Raw genomic sequence first — 22,043 nt, 5'->3', positions numbered from 1 at the left:
GATTCATGGAAGTGGTGTAGCTTCATTATTTTCTCCCTAAAACAGTCTCTTGAGCTGAGATATCTTCTCATTGTAATGGAACATTGTTTTTCTTCACATGCACAAGATTGGTTAGAGCAATAAGTACATCAATCATGATTTGCTATTTTTTATTGCCTTCTGAATGCCCTAAGCAAAGAATATGAGTGTTTTTAGTTATAAAAGCTACAGTATGAGGAAAATATATTGAAAAGTGTGAGGTACGGGGGAGGCAGAGAGTATCTGGAAGCTCCATAGAAAGAGAAAATGTTCGTATTACTATCATTTTCTCTCTGTAACTAGTTCCCAAATGTTAGCAAAGTAGGAAAGGAAAACATATGCTGTAATGTTTATAGTCAATCCCTGTTAGCTTCTAAAACAATTTCTATATTCATCTTCACTGAATATCGTTTTTGTCTATCCTTTCCCTCCTTATTTCTGGAAAGGAACAGCAAGCCACTCAGTATGGGAGGAGGTGGAACACATCCCATTCCCCAGTCAAGCAAAGGGAATTTATTTGTAGTCATGGAGAAAACCCACAAGGTGGACGCTGTGTTTTTAGATTATGGTCACGGAAATTGTTGCTTTTTGTAGAAGAAACTCTAGCTTTTGAATAAGAAACTTGGGTTGGTGTGCACTTTATTTCCAAATAGCTTTCTAGTAGTTTTTGGTACAGTAGCAAGGTAAATTTTAGGATAACAAAGGCATTATTGCAAATGGCAGCACATTGTGTCTCCAAAAATATATACTGGGCACATGCCGCTGCTAATGAATTTGCTGGAATGTTTGCATGGGTATAAAGTTTTCTGCCTTAACATTCATACCAGGAAACCTGACTTTCTCTTGGAGGCCATCAGGCCATCACTGACACCATTTTTATAATTTTTTTTTCTTCCCTTCAGGGAAAAAGATGTGGTACCCCCCTTCATGCTGAGAAAAAGTTTTAAGTACTGAAACATGATAATGAAATATATATCCATGAACTTATCCATCATGTCCCTACCAGTGTCCTGGATCCCTCCTTCAGGAAGCCTTTGGCCCAAGATAAAGCAGGGCAGATTACCAGTCAGGATATTCCCAAGTGCTAATGCAAATTCTCCATTCCTACATGAGAAGTACATATGAAAAACATCTCTTAGTTTTGTTTCCTTTGTGTTTTTTCAGGCTGTAGTGTCATTTGCTTATACATATATATATATATAAATACATGTATATCTTGCCATAGTCTTTTCCCTATAGATGAGATGAGCTGAGATGGTTTTTAATTCAGTATGCATCACATACATAAGATGTGGCTGCCCCTCATGCATTACTGGCTTCCTACCAGGGAGTGTTTGATCAGGTCTGTATAAATGCAGAAAACAGAAAGATACTGTGAAACAAGACACTTTTTATACTAAGGTTGCATTGATAAATAGTTAATAAAAGGTTAATAAATCATTAGTAGAGGCTTTAATAAATGGTGAATCAGTTGGTTATCTGTATTCCATCAAGGCAATGGGTGCTGAGCACCAGCTGTAACATGAAGTTTGTAACAACCTTAAAATATTTATTCATCATGTATTAATTTTTTCCTGAATGCAACTTTAACATACAGTGTAACCAAGAATTTGGAAAAAGTTTAAAGCCACACATTTAGCTAAAAGTTAAAAGGACCGAGAAGGACAGTAGACAGGGAGATTACGAGAGGTAAAATACCTCTTTGTAGCAGCAAGGCCCTCAGATTGCATTTATTGTTAGAAATCTGTCCAGCGTGACTCTTCCTCCTCCCTGCTCCTCAGGCCTCCTCTCACGACATGGGCAAAGTGTCAGTGCTGCAGCTGCACCTAGGTCTTTATGGGCTCTAATGCCAGAGCAGGGGGAGAAAAACACGAGGACTGCTGCTTTCTTCTTCTGCGTCTTTGTGGATCTGTCATCCACAAGATGCGGTAAGGGTAGCATTTGGCCAACAGAGATCTGTCAAACTATGGAACAGGCAAACAGGCTGGAAAGGGTCTTAGAGATCTCATCATTTTCTGCACCTCCCCATCCCAGTGCAGGAATCGATTCTGCCTGAGCCTTTTCTGACTGATGTGTGCTCATCTGATCTTAAACATGTTCCTCCAAAGATGGAGCCTGTGTAGTTCCCCAAGCAATCTATTTCAGTGCTGGCACAGTCCTTACCATTAGAAAGCTTTTTCTTATGTCTAACTGGAATATCCCTGGCTGCCATTTAAGTTCATATCCACCGTAAAACTGGAGAGCAGATTATTCTCTCCTTTTGCAACAGCCCTTTCTGTAATTGAAGACTGTTCTCTTGTCTCCCCTCAGTTCTCCCAAGGGAAGTAGCATGAGCCCTATATCTTGGGAGACTCCAAATTAGATCAGGCTAAGCAGTTTAACGTGCACTGGAGGAAGGGAAGCTGCCTCAGTAGAGACACAGAGCACATGGTCTAGCTGTTTTTTTTCATAATGACCTCTTAGAGTCTGGCTCAGTGCTTTTATCTGTATTTAAAAACACTGCATACACTTTGAATGAGAAGGAAATGATGGAAAAATGAAATATGGAGGAAGGAAATAAATCTTGAAGGAGGCAATTAATTTTAGGGACTGGTTTTGTAAAGCTATTTTACCATCTGCCCCATATGCCCTGTGCTCAGTTCGCTCATTCCGACCTGTTCCTTGGAAATACGCAAGCTTAAATCCTTCCTCAGTCCTCTCTTTCCATTTAAATCCTCATTTGGCCTTGAACCTCTGCAGCCCTTGAAAAGTTTGCTCACACAAGTTGTGTTTTTGGTGATTTGTTAGACCTCTTCTGCATGTGTACTTCTTAGTTACTTACCTGAGGGCTTTTACAGCTAAAAAAAGCAGCCTTAGCTGAAGAGACAAGCGTGCCTAGCCCTAATAAATAAAACACATGGATTCAATTAAATCAATGTTTAAATAATTTTCAGAAAGGAGGACGCTTGATGTAACTACATCAGAGGGCCACAGTGACTTTTAAGCCAACAAACTGTGCAGGTTTACTTTCTCATTTAATCTCCAGGTCTATAAAAAATGCATACTTCCATAGCAGTCATCTTCCCACTCCTACAGTTAACATGATTTTGGAATTATTTTAAGTCCAAACCATGTGAAAATAAATCCTAACTCGATTTTGTGGGCTTACTTTGTTCCCATTAAATTCCTCTTTAAAACATTTCATATGCTCAGTTTTATTATTGTTACTTCCAGGAATTTCTAAATACTTCCAAATTTGGATTGATAAAACTTTTTTAACTTTTCCTGGAAAAGAAATGAATGTGATTCCCTGCCTCCTTTCCCAGGTATTTATAACCCGAGATGTTTACATATATACCTTACCAGATGCACATACAACACTCACACTTCAAATAAGTGATTCTTTACAGTCATAGGGTATTAGAAGGTAGATATATCTGATTTCACAAATGAAACAGAATAGAGCTTATCAAGTACTTAAAAATGAGGGACTGCCAAAAAAATCAGTGCATTGCAAAGAACAGTGGAGCCCTGTGGATGGTTAAACAAATGACATTCTTTCTCCCCAGGCCCCAATTCCCCAAAGCAATGAGCATGTGCTCCAGGAACAGCGTGGAGGGGAGTTAAGGAAGCAGTCGTGTCTCTGCAGGGTGAGGGGTTGAGGTTGTTTGGCATGTGTGATCCCTTCTGGAACTTTCTATCGACTAATACATACTTCAGCAGTAACTGAAGTGAAAAGATGCTTCTGTCTTACCTAGCTTATACCTTTGTCATGCACTTTGATGCTCAGAAGGACACTTTATAAACACATGAATGGGATAGTCCCAGCTTCACTGAAGTTGGCTTTTGCCATTGACCTTAGTGGAGTCAGGATTTCTTACATTGTAATCAAATTTCCTCAAATAATAGCACACTCATTCCTCCTTTTCCAGGGGTTTTATGTGTGGGTGTCCCCTAACAAGGAGACGAGGAGGTTTGCTTGCAATTCAGCCCACTGAATTGGTACTTGAGGACACTGGATGCATTTGGACGATGAATTTTCAGCAATGTTTGCTGGCATCCCCTTACTATGAATCCTGGGGTCTCTGTCCAGCCTTTTCTGCCTGGGCAGGGAGAGGCTGAGGTTAAGCCTCTAATTGTAGTCCTAGTATACGGTTTGGTGCTGCCTTCAGTCAGGCTGTCTGTCTGTCTCTCTTCTAATTACATGATATAGTCTCTGTTTCATCATTTTGCTATGAAAAGATTTGCCACAAAGCAACCTCTGTGGCATAGGAGTTGGCACAGGCATATAGGATTTGGGTTATATTATCTCACAGAAAAGATGACTAGGTCTTTTTTCCCTTTCCTCTGTGCTGCAGTCCGACAACCAGTGCAGCATGATGTCCTCGTCGTGTTGGCGCACTGGGCTGCCGCCGCCGCTGCACTCCCGGGAAGGACAGGATGCTCACGGCCACCTCTTCCCTCCTCGCCAGCGCCTTTTGGGGCTTGGGCAGTGAGGACAGGTCCAAGCTTCGTGGACCGAGACCCGAAGCTGTTACAGGAGTGTGGAGACTTGTGTCCTCCCTTCTCCTTGGCTCAAACAACCGGCGAAGCTCACCCCCAGCCACGACAGCTGTAGCTCTGTGGCCTGTTAGATAAGGCAGAGACTTGCTGACTGCATCTTCAAAGAAAAACATATTAGCAGCCAGCTGTAGCCACCCAAGCCATGTTTTAGCCCAGGTGCACCCACCACACTACCCTTTCGACAAGAGCCTTATTTTACTTAATTATGTGATGTTATGTCTTCACTTGTGCAGTGTTAGCAGTGGCTGTCAGAGCACCCACAGAAACCTGTGTACTCATAAGCTTTGTTATGACTGGCCCTGGGCTTTGAGGAGTGTGAAGCTGCTGCTAGGACGTTCATTTTGATGCAGTCAGTATCAGGCCATTGCATGCAAACCTTCCCAGATCAGACTCTCTCTTTCTTTGTCTGCCTTGTCTCATAAAAAAGTCTTTTCTGAGCTTTGTAAGCAAAGACAAACAACCAAGACAAAGATATAACAGATCGCCAGAGACAAGTATTACTGCCTGTCTGAATATTTATTAAATTAAAAACAAAGATAAGAGAGAATGGAGCGGCATCTACCATAAAATACACTCATTACAAGGGCATTTACAAGCTTTGCCTAAAACAACATTTTTGCAGTTTCTCTATTTTAGCGATCTTTTCCCCTCTGCTGAGACTAACCCCAGCTTGTTCCCACGGAAGTCCCGGTTCTAGGCCTCAGTGTGAGCAGGCATGATGTGAACTTTCTCTTCTTTATGCATTTCATAGCCATGGGCAGGCAGGTAGTTTCTTTGAAGACAGTTGGAACAGGGGTTTAAATGATGCTTCATCACATTGATGCAGAGAATGGGCCTGTTGCTTAGATGATCCAGTAGTGCAGGTCTTCACCAGACTTGCGTTTCCAACCTAACTGCAGGCTTTCTGTGTAACCTTGGACAGTCGCCTAATCTCTCAGTCCCTTATCATAAAATGGTATTGGTAACACTTTCTCGCACTGGCAGAGTGCTCTGATATTTGACGTAGCATGCCACAGTAAGTGCTGAGGACCAGCACTATGAGAAAACACTTTGGCCTTTAGGACACGCTCACCCGCTCGTCTGTGCCAGGCACTCATGCTCCAAGCCCGCACCAGCTTTTCAGACCTCGCTCTGGCTTATTCTGCCGCTGTGCAGATGCAATCCATACAGAGTGCCTATGCAATCCAGGATCTGCATCCTGCTTGGGCTTTGCAAATAAAACCCCATTGTAAAACTCCTATGATGGCTTCATCCACATATAGCTTGACAGGCTGACCATGGAAGTGGAGTCAGCTGCCACCTGATAAAAGCACACATGGTTGAAATATTCATGAATATAACCTGTTGTCACCCTTTTTCCCAGGAAGTGTTGCCTACTGGGTAATTAAGATGTTTATCTACCATGTAAGGATAGATGGTGATACTTCGTAAGCAAGCGCATCCCCCAAGCTCTGTGGAGAATATGTGATCATTTTCCCTCTCTTCCTTTTCTTTTTTACTTATATGAATTTATTTTCAAAAACATGTTTTTTTCTTTCCTAGGAGATGACCCATTCCTGGCCTCCTCCTCTTACTGCTATTCACACTCCTGGCAAGGCTGAGCAGACCAAGTTTTCTATCCCAAGCAAGGTACAGGTAGGCTATTAGCAGTGACCTGATTAACATGTTGTTCTGTTGAATTTTCTTCGCTGGAGAGTTTGTTTTTGTAATTGGTTCCATTTTCAGAAATTTCTAAGGCTGTTTTTAGTTGGAAATTCCCAATCAAACTGTTGTTACTAGGAGGGCTGCTTATTTCAAGCTGCAGAAGTTATAGCATAGAGAAAGTGAACCTTATCTCTGTTTTCATTAGAGTCTTTCTAAATAAGTACAACATATTTTATTTGTTTATTTTTCTTTCATCATTATTTGTGTAACGCAATGGCTAAATGGTCTTCTGTTCCTTCCGACGATTGACTGCACGATGAGGTTTAGGCTGCATGATCAAATTAGTTGGACTTAAAAAGTTTTTCAGTATGAACAGAGCTATGGCATCTGCCTGCATGCACACTCCAAGTACCAGCAGACAGAGAGCTGTACAAATGCAGTCCCTAGTATTTGCCTTGTAAAAAGCATTGCACTCGGCATTTGCCGCACTAAAAGCCTGGAGAATACCTGCAGTTACCTGACGTGCAGTGAAGTGTTAAGCCACAGTAATTTAACATGTCTTGAGCCCAAATTCTGTTGTTGCCTTCTGGCTACAAGTCTGGTAGCGCAGTTAGACCTAGAGCTCCCACCCAAGGCAGTCGTTGCCAAAGGTATCATTTGCTGGGATCTGAACAGCGATGAGCTGATGATGTTTGGGGAAGGGAGAACTTCCCTGGGGTAGAAAAACTACACCACTCTGACATGGGGCTACATAAAAATTTCCTTCTAGAGGCAAGGCCTTGGAAAATAGCTTATAAAGCTGCACTGGTACTGCTTGACATTATGGTTCAAGCAATCATATCCCATTTTAGAAGCTGGAATGTGATTTTCCCCTTACTGATTTTATCTATTTGGCAGATATTCTCCTGTCTGAAATGCAGCCTCCATATTTAATTGGAAATCATATGAAATTAGGAGCATCTATGGCTCCTTAAAAAACAAAGCCAGTGCTTACAATGCCTTATTTTAAGAGAATGTGATTGTTACTACTCAAGCACTGCCAGTATCAATTCAGTTAACTGCTTCTGCATTAAGCATCGTAAGTCATAATCATACAAGGGTTTAATCCTCACTGTAAATCTGGTTAAAGTCAGTTGAACCCATTAAGGCGAATTCATACCTGTGTGAATGCACATACAAGTGACAGTTGAGTTTTGGCCCACTGGAAGCTTTATTTTTCTAATTTATACTATCTCTTAATTTAGTGCTCTGTTTTTTATGGGCTCTACATAAACAGGTCTATGTCCTGCAGATTGTCACTATCTCAATTGAGAGCAGTATAATCACAGGCTCAGAGAAACTAAAATCTTGTTTTGTTTTGTTTTTCTGTTCCTATTAAGTTTTCTTTGAACTTTTACAATCCACATCAAAGTTAATCATTTCTGGGCAGGTTAAATGTTGATCTTAAAATTGTTGACCATATGACTTTAATATAAAATATAAATTAGATTTTTTTAAGCTAGCATTTCAGGAAATAGGCAAGCATATAAATGTTTCTGAGTTTGTTAGTTTTACTGTGAAAAAACGCAACAGAATGTGTCTCTTCCGAACATCACCCTAAATCAATTATAGCTAGTCAAACTGCTGCGTCTTAGACGCAACATGGGTAGCTTGTGCAACCATAAAACCAAAGACAGGCTCTATTACAAATTCTCAACTTAACTAAAACATATAAGTATCCTCATGAGAAATGTATGTTAAAAAGTGTGATAAAAAAGGCGGAACTGATCAGAACAATTTATCCTTTTGACATTCAAATTTAAAGTGCCATTTTTACTCTTAGGGCATGATTTACTTCACAAGGGACTGACTGACAGCACAGTACAATATTAGGAACTAATAATGCCCTAAGAGGAAGTGCAGTGAGGGCTTTAATGACTTTAACATCCTACAGAAGTAACACTTCCAGCAAAGCAGTGCCTGGCTGTAAGACTAGGTTGTAAATAACACCTTAATTTCAAATCATCAAACTCTGCTTGGAAGGAAAGCTGATTACAATCACTGTGGACTGTAAAGCCTAGAGAAAAACTAAGCAAGAAAACACCGTGACATTAAGGAGCAGCTTAGTTATTGTGAGTCAACAGGAATCCCAGCATTAGCACGCTAAGCCTTGCAGCCACATGCTTTGCTGGTGTAAAGTTGCTGTACTTCCATTGATTTCATTGGATTTGCTCAAATTTCCATGAGGTGGAGATCAGCCTCCTATGTCTTTATCAAATCCTACATGTTGCAGCTCAAATAAAATCACTGTGACTATCAATAAAAGGTTACTGTATTTTCCAGCAACAAGAACAAAAAAGAAAGGCAGTTGCGCTGAATTTAATGCATAGCTACATTCATGTGAAGGACTAAATTTTGCACCACAGATGCCCCACACACATGTCCATAGCCAAGACTTGAAAACGCCAGACCACTGCTGGTGTAAATCTGTGCGGTGACTCCCCAGAGCGAGTATGTAGATTTACGGCAGCAGAGGACAAGCTCTTGTCTGAACTGTGAAAGTGTCCCTCAGTGGTGCTCTGTCTCTGCAGTTAATGTTTTTTTAAACTAATGTCACTGGTGTTGCCTTAACAGTCACATGATCCCTTCCCTGTGCAATCTCCTTCCCTGTTTGTGTAATGCCGAGCACTCTTAATCTACAAGCAAAGACGTATCTTACCTTCTTCATCTCATTTAACTAATGCTGACATTTTGTGTGTTCTTCTTTGTAGGACTCCCAACATCTGACCTCAGGATACAATGTACAAAGTAGGTCTACATCATCCTTAGTCCTAACAGTCAGGGTTGGGTATATATTTTTTTCCTACTTAACATCATTAAAACAAAGGCTGAAAATTTAATTTCTATGGTGCTAAAGCAGATCAGTTCCATTTTTTATTACATGTTATGCATTGTGGCATGTTGTGAAACCAAGTATAATTAGATGGGCTGACAGCTTTGGGTGCATTTTAATTCTACAGTAATCTTTTGACATTTGAAAATGTGTTTCCTTTGTTTGCAGAGTGGAGTGATCCAGCAGGGAAAGTTGCAACTAAGTCAGTGCCACAAAAGTCGTAAGTATTATTATTTCCAGCTTTAAATCTTGATTTAAATTTATCATAAAGAAAGAGCTTATTTCTCCAAAGGTAACTAAAATCTAGCTCACTCATAATCTCGTCCTGGTGTTCAGGTGTTCTCAGTGGTGCTTAAAAATTAGCTATAAACCAGTTTTATGTTTTCAGTGCTTATTACTGTTTCTTCTTTTTAAGCATTAGCTAACAGAGGTACGTATGAAAGATGAGTTTATTAAGCAGAAATAATGCTGATTTTAGTTGTACAGCTTGCCAAAATTAAATCACTTTTATGTTTCTCTCATCAGATACTAAACCTCTTACAATAGAAAATGTTCACCCAGTGAACAGATGATGCAAGAATTTTAGCATTTATATAGTGAGGGAGAGTAAAACACATCGTACAGAACAATTATACTTGCTGTTACTGAAAAGCGGGTCTTGAGTTTTATACACTTAGATGAAAATCATAGCTGATCTATAAATATGACAGTTGAAAATTGAGGAAAAGCTAATTCTCCACTGCGTTAAACCATTTTTCTTTGGTGCTACTCTGGTGTAAAACTGGAAAATGTGGCAGTCAATTGAGATTGCACTGTTTTTTTTCACTTTTACCCCAGGATTTCAAAGGAGTTTGTGAATATGAATTAAATAATAATCTTGAAAAGCAGGTGGTTGTTTTGATACTTACTTGAGGCGTAAATGTGTTGGTCCAATTTCAGTTCAGAGCTGCGATTTTTTTACTGTTCAAATGATGGTAAACTACTGAATACGGAACTGCTGTAGCTTAACTGAAGTTTGTGTAAATACAGTGTGTTCATTTAAAATGACTTCAGAATGATTCTAGTGGGTCCACTTAATCTGCTAAGGACACAATTTAAATTAAGTCCATATAGGGGAAGAAAAATCAATGCAGAGATACCAACATAGCTTTTTAAAAATAATTTAAATATATTGATTTTTAAACTAGTGCAAACTTTTGAACAGACAAAGACTTGCTGGAGTTCAGTGATTTGCCTGAGACCACAGAAGAAGCCAGTAGCAGAGCTGGGACAAGACTGTGGGTGTCCCAGCTCCATTGGTTTAATCACCGGGCTCTGAAGGCCGAGTTCTTCAGCAGTAAAGTCAGGTCAGGGAAGCATGCATTTGAATAAAGTTAGTTCCTAGAGTAAAGCTTTACGAAACTATGTTAAACACCTAATTAAACTCAAAATAAAATATTATTTCTTCAGATTGAATTGGAACTAGGTAGGAATGCTAATGATAAATAGATTAATTTGTTTGAATAGCGTCTATAGAATTTATTTACCGAAATTAATATCAAATTACTTCTTCCCCTTTGCAATTTTTATTTCCGGTAATAACTGTTGATTTTTTTTAAAGAATCTAGCCACCTAGATCCACTGTTCTCGTTAACAGAATGGATGCATTCATTTTAAGAATGTCTAAGTGGTCCAAACCTAACATCAAGCACATTTTCTAGTAAAAAAAAAATTAAAAAATATTATTATATCTTAAAATGATTTTTCTCCTAAAGCAAGTGTATTTGGATTCCACTGTGAAAAATTTTTTAGTGAGTATACCATAAAATACAATATTTCAATAGTTGGTAACCAACAGTAATAGACTTGTCAATCATGGTTTATAGTTATAAGCTGAATTTCAAAAGAACAGTGCTTCAGAGCTCAGTGGTATATAGTGCATTTAATGGGACCAAAGCTCTCTATAGGAAGCCTGATATAAAACCCAAAGACACTGAGTACGTTTTATGAACCAGTTGCTCTCTGTTCTGCTGCTTGATCTAAAGTTCCAGTACTATCAATCAGATTTCTGCTGCAATGAACTGCCTTCTTATGGTAGGTGATAGATTTTACACATGAGAGATCAGAGCTGCAATAAAGCTACTTTTATTTTTAGCTTCCAAATGAAGATCAGCTAACCCATTACTATCACTTTTTCTCTTTTACTACAGAAAAATTGTTAAGGCAGCTTCCAAGGATTTCCATAGGGCTTTGGGAGGTTAGAAGGCAGTCCACTGTGAGACTTGGTATTACGAGGCCAATTTGTTTCTTTAGATCTGCATGTGCAGTTACCACCACTTTCAATGGGAATTACCTACTTGAAGACATAGTTGGGCATAATGAAATTAAAGCAGAGAGTGGGGAAGGGAAAAAAATGGTGTTATCAGGTAGTTAAAGGTGTATAGTGTGATCCAAATAAACCCAGATAGATTTAGAGATCCTGCAGCCATTGTGTATTTTAATAATATAGTATTTATCAAATTGCAGTTGTATTAGGGAGGATTTATTCTTTCTAATACTGGACAGTTTCAGGAATATTAGAGCGTGTGAGTAAAATTACAGTCCTACTTATCTCCAGTAATATTTGTAGTTACACTGTCGATCACACAGCATGATCTTACCACTGGTTTCAAACCTGTACCCCCCACCAATTCCTCATGTATTTTGTCAATAGGTTCTGCTATCACTATTTCAGCTTGATCAAACCTGACTGGATTTGGGTTCGTTCATCTATATCCTTTGTTAGAGACCTTTTTAACCTGGACAAGTTTCTAGAGAAAGTAAGGGTTATTCTCCAACTTCTTTAAGTTTACATGCAATTCATGTGAAACTTAAGTTATATTTTCCACTTGCATTGCTCCTAGTGACAGTCATATAGATCCCACTGGCATCATTAGAAAACCTTAGGAATTGGTACTAATGTGCTGGCATTCTCCATATCGCTGAGTAGCACCATGACTGGTTTAGGGATGTGTGCCGAACAAAGATGCTTTGCCTCCGTGATGCTGTATTCTGCATCAGTGGTAAGGATGCCTATATGTTATTACAGAATTCAGATGTAGGAACATTGGCATTGTGGAATATCAGGCCAAAGGGATGTATGATCTTTGTAAGACAGTGTTTGGGATGTGTACATCTAGGGGAAAGAACAGAGACCATATACTGCAAGGTGGATTCATTTACTAAAGTCTTGCTTTTGTAGGGTGGTGCAATACATATGACTTGTGGTTGCCTAACTTGTCTCAAGTAAAGCTTTTTGAAATATGAATTTCATCCTTTTTATGGATGAAATGTATTTAATGTATAAACATTTAATGTGTTATGTCACATCCCCATGCTAGAGAAACCCAACACCCAATGAATTGCAGCAAGCCAAATAGTAGGTGGATCAGCTGGGATCCTGTCTAAATTCTGCACCTACATTGTACATGAGTGACCTTGACTGATTTAAATGATTCATTTAAATGAATCAGATCTTAATTTCTACTCAAAATTCTTGAAAATAAAATTTTGAACTCCGGGGGGGTGTGCGTGTGTGTGTGTGCGTATGGTGGTGAGTTTTTATAGCTGAAATCAGGCTACGTAAAACTATGGCACTTGGCTTCCCATTTTGTCTTCAGACTCACTGTAAAACTCCATTGATTAGGTACCGTGCAGTCAGTTTACAGCCAGTCTACTCTGATTAGTTTGCTATGAAGCATAGTAAGCAGGAACAGATAAGGTGCAACCAATTGCACTGAGAAGGATTTTCTGTCAGCTTCCATGAATTCAAGGGTACGTACTCAACTCTTGACTTAGATTTCTGTTATATAATTACCACTGCAAGTATGTCATCCTCAAACATCCAGTTCTTTTGTTCTGTTTGGTTGTTAGTGTTTGGCCTCTGTCCAGCTGGAAGCTACCCAGAACCTTTTTAATCAAGCACATCCTGTGTTTCGAAATCATACTGCAGACTAGTCTTGGGTAGTTTCCATAAAAGCCTAGCTAAAAAGAAGAATGTAATCATAATGGTATTCTTCCCTTGTCATAAAATGACTTCCTATACTTACTGTATTAATACAGTATTAAAAGGTCCTTCTCATGGGCTCAGTGAACTACCGGAAACCATTAAAAACTTAGAGCAGCAAATTTTTATGGATCAGACAAAAACAACTCAATTTATCTGTATAGGATTTTTGTGATCCATCATGCTTAATGATACACAACCTGTGTGGGGGCTAGAGAATAGCTAAATACAGTGGGCTCAAAAACAAAACAAGCAGCTGAAAACTTTCATGTGTTACTTTTGCAAGGATCTTTCAAAAGGGGCTCACCACTGGCTTCAGCTGGGCCAGGATTTCACTTCATGGTTCTAAAAATATTTCAGTAAATGCCAGTATTTTTCTAATACCAAAGATTACTGTAGAACTTCATGGAAGCCTGTTTGAAAATGGAAATGTGCTTCTTGACATCTAACTACTTTTCAGAAGTGTCTAATGGCTTTTTGGAAGTTCTCCACTGTGTCAGGGACAGCCACCTGGGAGCACAGAAAACAAAAATTGGCAGCATGTTCAAGCTATGAATTAAAGGTAATTCACGGTTTGAAACGAATCAGCGTGAGGTCCTTATGAAGAGTAATCAGACATCAAGAGGATTTTACACCAAGGACTGTATATTGGATAATGCGACAACAAGTAATGTTGTTATTCAGAACATTCAAATCAAGAAGCACAGATGAATTCTTAACCTTGAAAGGAATCATTTTTTAAAAAAATGGGATTCATTCAATATCAATGTGCAATTTCCGGTTTAATCATATGAAACGAAAACTTGTAAAATTCAACTCCAACTGGAATAAGAGAGGTGTTTCTACATATGTATCCAACTCTATATCTGAGTTCCAGTCACAATCCAGCCCAGATATAATACACTAAAGAAGCTGCAATTTTAGTATTTCTAATTACAGTTTTTTGACAAGTGTCAATTGATTCTACAGTTTTGATAGCCTGATTTCTTTTATGGTGTACATTCATTTTCACTTAGCAAGTGTGTGGCAAGCTTTAATCGTTAGAGTAAGTGCTGCCTGTTTGTTAGCCTCAGGAAGTCCCAAAAATATTCCCTCTGGGTAAACTGGGAAAGTCAGGGGTACAAGGAACTTATGCTGCTATGTACAAATTGTGATAAGTGAAACAACAGTGGCATGTAATTGGAAGTCCATTAATCTTTAGAGAGTTCCAGTGCATCATATGAAAGGGACAACTAGAAAATGAAGATAAAAAGGTCTGTTTTGATTAGATGTCATTCATCTTCCATATTTATTGTTTTGTTTTGTTAATTAGAAGTTTGCTTTATATCCTTTTGCCCACATAAGTTCTTGGGTGTTATCATCTGGGATCTGGAGCAATGATAATGAGTCGAGATGGTATCCTTTTGTTCCTCACTGCTGCAGGCTTCTCCTATGGAACAAAGTACTAAGCAATTGGGACTAAAACACACATTTCCTATGCATTTCCTATGGCCAGTCGTCTATAGAAGCAAACTTGCAAAACATTTCAGCTGCTGTTAAATATGCTAAACCCAGTGTCATAATTAAAAGCCCTATATCCTTGAAGATAAGCCCATTATTCAAAATAATTTCTAAATTAGACTTTTAATTTGTTTTCATTATTCAGCTGGCTCACATACAGTTTAACCTCCCTGTCAAAATAAAGTTATTTCCTAATACATTCTTTTCCATGATCTTTTCTCCTGACATGTTTATAAATCTGTTTAAAAGATTGTGTGAACAGAACTAAATTAATTCTCTTATATTTTGCTGATCAACATTGAATAATTTTTCTTGACTATCACAGACTCATATAATTACTGCCCTTAAGAATGCCTGAAACAAACTAACCAAGTGCATTCTTGCCAGCCTTGCTGATTGGAACTTTAATGAGCATTGAAGCATTTAAATTTCCTCTGATACTATATAAAGGCCCATTAAAAATTCAGCATTTATTTGCCCTAGCTGGTAGCAGTTGAAATACTTTGTACTCATGCAGGATGCACTACTGCATCACAGCCAAATACATGCTACTGCAGAACGGTGATCACAGTATGTGCTAGTGTTAACATGGGCAGGTACACAACACACATATTGACGTACTTCCCTATCCACTCCATATTAGTTCCCATTTTGTAAACCAGTAAGACTGCAAATCTGCCACAGGTTTCCCTGAATTTAAGCAGCTTTTCTACAGGCAGCCAGCAACGCAGCAGCATATGTTGTGCCTTCATGGCTTGAGGCCAGTCTCCAACTGACCTCCCAATTTACAATTCTGCAGGATGGGATCGCTTCTGAACATTAGTGTGACTTCAAACATTCATTTTGAAAAACAAATGTACTCCGTAAATCTGAAAATGTATGGCAGGGTAGAGCAGAGGAAGCCACCACAATCAGTACCTCTCCCACCCGTTTGTTTTCAGAGCTGTGGACTTGCTGATAAAACACATGTAAACTAACCTCTTGCTTGCTTTCTGTTCACCATAACTTGGACCTCACCCCGCTGCCTTTGTCTCAGCTCAGACCTGTCAGTAAACTTCAAATTCACAGCCAAACTGTTCCTTTCCTTTCTCGTCCTGACGCTCTTTGCTCCAGACCCTTTCATTCTTACTCTCATATCTTACTAGCTCTGTAGTTTTAAGTGGCCTGAGACAAACTGAGAAAATTGTCACCCAGATTCATCTGCGTCTTGTGGCAAAATACTGATAATTTGAAACGGGTGATAAGCTTGAAAGAAGAATGGACTTTCATAGTAAACTTGGCATTCATAGTATCAGAATGGGCTCGAAACTCCCAATTTGTGTCCTAAATATCCTAGGTAAGACTAACAGCCACTCTTCCTAATATCACAGCTTAATCCATTGCATCTTTCCTCTGAATCCCTCTGACAACCCCAATAATCCACCCCATTTTTCTCAGCTTTACACTTTCCTTCCAGAGAAACTTATATTGCTACCATTATCCTTTGGGCTGAGGACTCAGCAGGGCTCCAAAGCCTATCAATTTTCTGGCCAGAAGGCTTATTTTTTATGAAGTGAAGTTCTCACAACACCCCATGGGGCTAGGCCATGGTCACTGCATTATCCTCTGTCTTGGATAGCCCTTAGAGCAAAAGATTTAAAATGTCTTTAGATTACAAATAGGTCCTCCCAAATGATAAAAATAAGACATATTCCCCACTGCTGGGCTAATTACTGCCCTGAATTCCTGGAGGAAGAGCTGCTTCCCTAACTTATTTCCATGCACCTTAGAAAAATGCATTTTGAGACTTTCGTAATGCTGTTACCGTGACTTCCCAAAAAGAAGATGCGGCCCGGAGGAGGAGGGAGTTGTTGTACCTTCCTCCGGCAGGTGCAAACCGATTATTTAATTAACATCCATGTAGCAGAAAACACAGCAGGCTTCCAGAAGATTGGCAAATGCAAAGTTATTCCCTGCTTTCTGCAGGAGCTTTTCCCCCTTGAAAATAAAAATAGTAAACAAAATCTGAAAGTAGTTCAGCTTTCAAGAAATTGTCCCTTATTGAAAAGTCTAGTTTAGTCAAAATGCTTCACAAGAAGATCTTTACAGGTCTTGAAAGATGTTGACGAATCTTCCTTATATTGACAGGAGAGGCTTGAATGCAGCTGTCAGGCTCATCTGAGTCTGTCAAAGCAGCGAGTATCTCCAGTAATAAAGGGATTGCTTTCACGACTGTCTACCTGTTACACTCCATTTAAGTATTTGCTTTTTGGGTATCCCTGATAAGATACATGCACTTAACTGTGTTTTAAGGACGTATCTGTGCTTTTCCAAGGAAGGCGAGGAATGTGAATCAGTACTGCCCATATTTGATTTACTATGAATTTCAATAGTTCCAGACAAATTTGAAAGCCTATACAAATCATATAGTTTCAAGCCTGGCTGTATGCTAGATGGGAATTTTTTGTTAGGTCAGACCTTTATCTCAGCTTCTTTTTGTGCCTCTTTCTGGGGAGATTGAAGAGGAACTGAAACTGGTGACCTGTCTTGACCTTTAGTACTGGATTAAAATTCCAACTTGCTGCCATGGCAACAGTACCTTGAAAATTAGATCCTGACAGAAGCCCCGAGAAACTTAAAACTGCAACTGCTGCACTGAACTGAAGAAAGGTTGCTTGCAATTGTCAGTGGCAGGCTCTTAATTGAAATAATCTGCCCTTTCCTCTACTTAGAAAAAGTAGAAATGGAAAAACAGATTATATCTTGATAGATTTTTTTTTAGGCAGAAATCTGCTGTGATTCAAACTGAAGTACATGCTGCAGCATGTGGTTCAAAATCCGCTTCGGTCCAATTTATAGCATTCAAAAAAGACTCTGATAGCAGAGGTGGCAGCAAGTGGACCTACATGGCAAGGAGGCCCTCAGCCACGCACTCGTAAGGGTCCAAAGCCCACAGCCCAGGCTGGCAGCAGAAGCCAGACAGGGGCCGGTGTTAAATCACAGGCTAGCTTCCTATTTTTTTCTCCTTTAACCTGGCACCAGAGATCAAAAGCAACACCACAGTGTTGTGTCTGACTCCCAGGATCCATGCAATTATCTGTGCTGTAACTGTAGAGGGGTAAACATACGCTGGATAGAGCTATTTCAGATCAAGTGTGATAAAAGTTACTCATTTTCCACTCTAATCAATGCCACAGTCAGCTGGAGATCATAGTGCAAGTCCTTCATTGCTAGAGGAGGTTCAGCTGGCTTTTTTCCCATAGGGAGTGGAAACGCTGTTGTGTCTGAAGGGAGAAGGTGCTGAGGAGCACATAAAGGCTTTCCCACTCCTTTCCCTTGATCCCACTCATCCGAAAATCAAGCAAACCATCTCTTACCTCAAAATCCCAAACTAAACTGAAGTGTCTTAAAGGTCACTATTCTGAGGGAAACATCAAATCCAGGAAGCCAAATGCTGTGGATTAGCTTCAGTAACTTTGCCGTGTCTCTAGAGGCAGCTCCAATGCTGCAGTGAAGCAGGTCGGGAACTCAAAAGGATGCAGGTTGCTCATCACTTGCATTGCTAGTGCAAGCACTAAATGCTGCTGCTGCTGCCCATCACCTAGCAAGTTAGCAAGAAGTTCTTCATGCAGGTGAAATTAAAGCATCGCAATCTTGTAGAGCAGGCTCTAACAGCTTCCCATGTCCACCTGTGGCTTCCCAAAAATGCCTGTGGGCCCTGGCAGCCACTCTGAGGGTGCTGCTCCTTTTTGGGGGAGAGGAGGGACTGGGCCACTGCAGCGCTTAATCCAGCAGCCCCTCCTCCTGCAGTCCCTGCAGGGAGTGCTGGCTTCATCCCAGCTGCTCACACCTCCTCCCCACCTGGTCGCGGAGCATCTGAGGAGGACGCTCAGGGTCATGGTTGCCACTCCTCCACCTTGCAGGTATGGCCACTCTTCTGCAGGTGGCCATTCCCCCTTGCAGATGGCTCTCAGTTCTGGGAAAAAAAGGAAACAGCGTGAGGCAGGATGGAAATTCATGAAATAAGAGCAATTGCTACACTAGGTTATGGAGCCTTAACTCCCCCTTCCCCTCCATGCATTTATGCCCTTTCCCCCTCTGGGAGAGGGGGCAGATGGGGACGGCAGCCCCAGCCCTGGCCCCACATAATACATGCCGGTGCAATGCTGCCAGTGACTGCGGCGCTGCTGTGTGCAGAGGGCAGCTAGCAAAATGCCCGAAAGAGGAGAATACCAAAAAGGTAGTAACACGTTTTAAAAAGAAGATGTACATAACAGCTTTCCTGACCAAGTTTGTAAAAACGTATAGGGTTTACGTATCGGAGAAAGGAGGCCTCTTAATGTACAGATAGATACTGTTGAATTGGATTAGATGCTCTGAGCAGCTAGATAACTACTGGAGAAACAGATTAGATTATAGGTACTATATATAGCTAGATGAAAGTTTAACAACTGTGGGTAGATGGCATTAAATTTGTGGAAGAGAGAGTTTTGTCAAAGCTTAATGCCCAAACTTACTGCAAAATCTTCAGTCCATGTTTGGAGTGTGAGTCCAGGTAGAAGGCATGCACAGAAGAGCATTTTCCTTCAGTTTTTTTTGCACTGGACTACTGATGTATTGGATTTCTTACATACTGGTTTGTTCTATAATTGTAGGATCAGAGGAAATTTTACAGAGGTGCACAACCACAAAATACTGGATTGTGTGTTTTGTATCATTCACTGCATGGTTCAGAGATGTGGTCATAGCCAATACAGTCTGTTATCAAGGGCAAGTAAACATTAGGCAAGTGCAGGTTGCAGTGAAAAAAATACATTTTATCATATTAACAAACTTCTGAATTCTGGAGCTGAATGTTAATTTGATACACAGCAGAAAGTAGGTGAAGTAGATGATCCATTTTCTAACAAAGGAAAATAAAATCCACTTAACGTTTCTCAGCGTCTGAGTTAGATGCTTCAGTAATATCAGACAGTTAAAAATAGAGGCCATTCATTTGAAATTTCAAGTGTCAAATTAATTCCTAGAGTAAGTTAGTTGTTTCAGAGGACTTAGAGGCAGAGAGGAATTTGGCCCGTCCTGTTGTATACATGCCACTGTTATCATTTCCTACAAAGGCACCACTAATTCTGGCTTTAATTACTGTCAGACTGGACTATGAAGCCCTGGAGTATCTGGCAATAAACTTGTGTTTTGCCAGGAGGGAAGGTAAAGAAACATTTAAATAGGTTTTTAAAATAAGCATGAAATCTCTGAAGATGTACTGTTGTAGTGCATGCTGTATATCAAAATATATAAGCATCTAGTTGTAACAATGGCTTTGTAAACACATTACTGAGCAAACTATGAAAAGTAATCCACCAAGGGGCTGTTTCCCTAACTCATAAGCACTAAGTTAAGAGACCAGTGCCATAAAGTAGATATCTGCTGTTAAAAAATACTTCCTTTTTTGTGAGATTATTTTGTTTTAAGCCCAGTGGATGATTCCTTTTTTTATTTCCAGATGCATATCTTTTTATGCTTAAAAATAGCTGCATTTAAGGCAAAAGTCAGCCCTTCCTGGAAAGAAAAAAAAAGAAGAAGAAAAGAATAATCCCTGGACTAATATATGAACAGGGGGAAAACAGCAGTCAAGGAGGGCATGACAGTGCCGCACGCGCCTCGTGTGGGCCATGCTGCAGCGGTGTCAGGCAGGTCTGCCGTGGTTATCCGCTAGCTCCTGTGGAATTGCAATATTGTGATGGATAACGGGAAAAGCCTCTGACGCTGTCATTGCTTTTGCTGCCTGCAGGCCCTGGAGGCGGCGCGGTCGGAGCCCACCACCTGGGGCAGTTCAGAGCAGCTTGCTGCGAAACAGAGAAGGTGTGAGGGAAACCACCCCATAGTACCAGGAGTTCTGGGCTTGCATTCGGCATCTTGCCTCGCTCCTGGCTGAGTAGCCTTTCCGCCTCGCAGCATTCGTGGATAGCACCAGGAAGGGAAGGAGGATCGCAACCAGAGTGCCATCTGATTTCCGGGTTGATGAGCTTTTCTGGAGCTACCCGCCATGTCGCCTTTCTGAGGGGGTGCTCCTGGTGGCTGCCCTGGGAGTCTGCTCAGATAGCACGCAGCCCACTCGCTAGGGGCTTTGACTCGGGAAACTGCAAAACTTGAGTAAGAAAAGGCGTTAAATGTACAAACTGGATATGGAATTAATCTGCCATAGCCAAAAAATAGTAAAAGTTCATGTACTGCCAATGGCTGTCATTTTTTGCAATTTTGTAAATTGTACAACTATTCAAACATTGACCTAAAAAGCCAATATTATCTTCCTCTTCCAAAATACAGAACTTTCTATGTTATATTACTTTAGCTGAAGTGTTATATACTATTATTATTATTAATGGACCCTTGTGAATTAAAAAAACTACACAAGGACTGATATCAGTTGGTTCCTTGCTAATACAGGGTATACTGCTCAAACTGATGAATATCGGTGAGAGAGCATTCATTGATTTCATTTGCTTTCTCTCAGCTGGCAGAAAAAATAAGTGCTTAGGGGATTGGTGGAAATCTGTGTAGTTGAAATCTCTGATATGGCTGGACATGGTGTTATTCTTAGAAGTAATAGGAGGCTGAGACTTTTCACGAGAATGAGCATTATGCCTGGTAATGAAGATTTTGCAGGACTTGTTTATTAGTATAACAACATGGAGTTTCAGCATTGCTGTTTTTTTAAAGACTGTGAGCTTTAATAAGCAGCTGTTGTTCATGCGTAGTAACTTTTAAAAAAAGTCTGTCCTGACAGGTGAAATTATTCCACCTGTAGTCTACAGAGCGCACATCATGCATCGTATTAAAGAAAGAATAACGCAAACACAATGAATCTGTTAAATCATAATGACTCCCAATCATGACAAATTTGCAGATTAAAGCTCATTGAATACACGTTTAAATGATAGATGATAATGGCTTGGAAAGAGCCATTATGATCTATTTCATCAATAATCCACATTTTTTTGCCTTGTAACTACACGAAGGTTGAACATAATGGATACTGCCTGATGAAAAAAATATTTTGTTTATGAAAGAGAATCAGAGAAAAGAAATTCTCAGATTAACAAATTTAAATGGCTGTTACTGTTTGTTTATATTGCTTATACATGACAGATTTTTCCCATTATTAATATTAATCATTTACAGCACCGGAGCTCCTACACAGTAAAAAGCATGTTCAGTCTTACTGTCCATCAAATGCAGCTGAGTTCTGGAAAGATTAAGTATGCAGAATCAAAGAAAGGATGCCGAATCAAACAGTGAAGGTTTTCGACTGCAAATGGTTCGGCGCTTTGTGAGCACCAAGTCCCACAAAGTATGCGAGCAGTGTTTGGTAGGTTTGTCACAGACCTGTCGTGTTTCCCATGCAGAAACACATGTGCATTTTCTGAATTCCCTGCATCCTGGGATTTGCTGCGCCTGCTCAGG

At 40.0% G+C, this 22,043-nt stretch overlaps 1 protein-coding gene across 3 annotated transcripts in view; it reads left to right on the top strand.

The window, feature by feature from the left end:
* AFF2 (ALF transcription elongation factor 2) overlaps positions 1-22,043 on the top strand; it is a 341,402-nt gene that overhangs the window by 198,716 nt on the left and 120,643 nt on the right. For 2 of the 3 annotated variants that reach the window (XM_064518262.1, XM_064518261.1), the window contains exons 5-7: positions 6,103-6,195; positions 8,955-8,991; positions 9,245-9,296. In XM_064518262.1, coding sequence (XP_064374332.1) covers positions 6,103-6,195; positions 8,955-8,991; positions 9,245-9,296 — 182 coding nt within the window. The remainder of the gene's footprint in view (positions 1-6,102; positions 6,196-8,954; positions 8,992-9,244; positions 9,297-22,043) is intronic. The other variant, XM_064518263.1, reaches the window with a different exon arrangement.

Source organism: Dromaius novaehollandiae, chromosome 11 (genome assembly GCF_036370855.1).
Source record: "Dromaius novaehollandiae isolate bDroNov1 chromosome 11, bDroNov1.hap1, whole genome shotgun sequence".
NCBI classification, from domain to species: Eukaryota; Metazoa; Chordata; class Aves; order Casuariiformes; family Dromaiidae; genus Dromaius; species Dromaius novaehollandiae.
The sequence above is the reverse complement of the archived record's forward strand: the minus strand, read 5'-3'. Positions and strand labels throughout refer to the sequence as shown.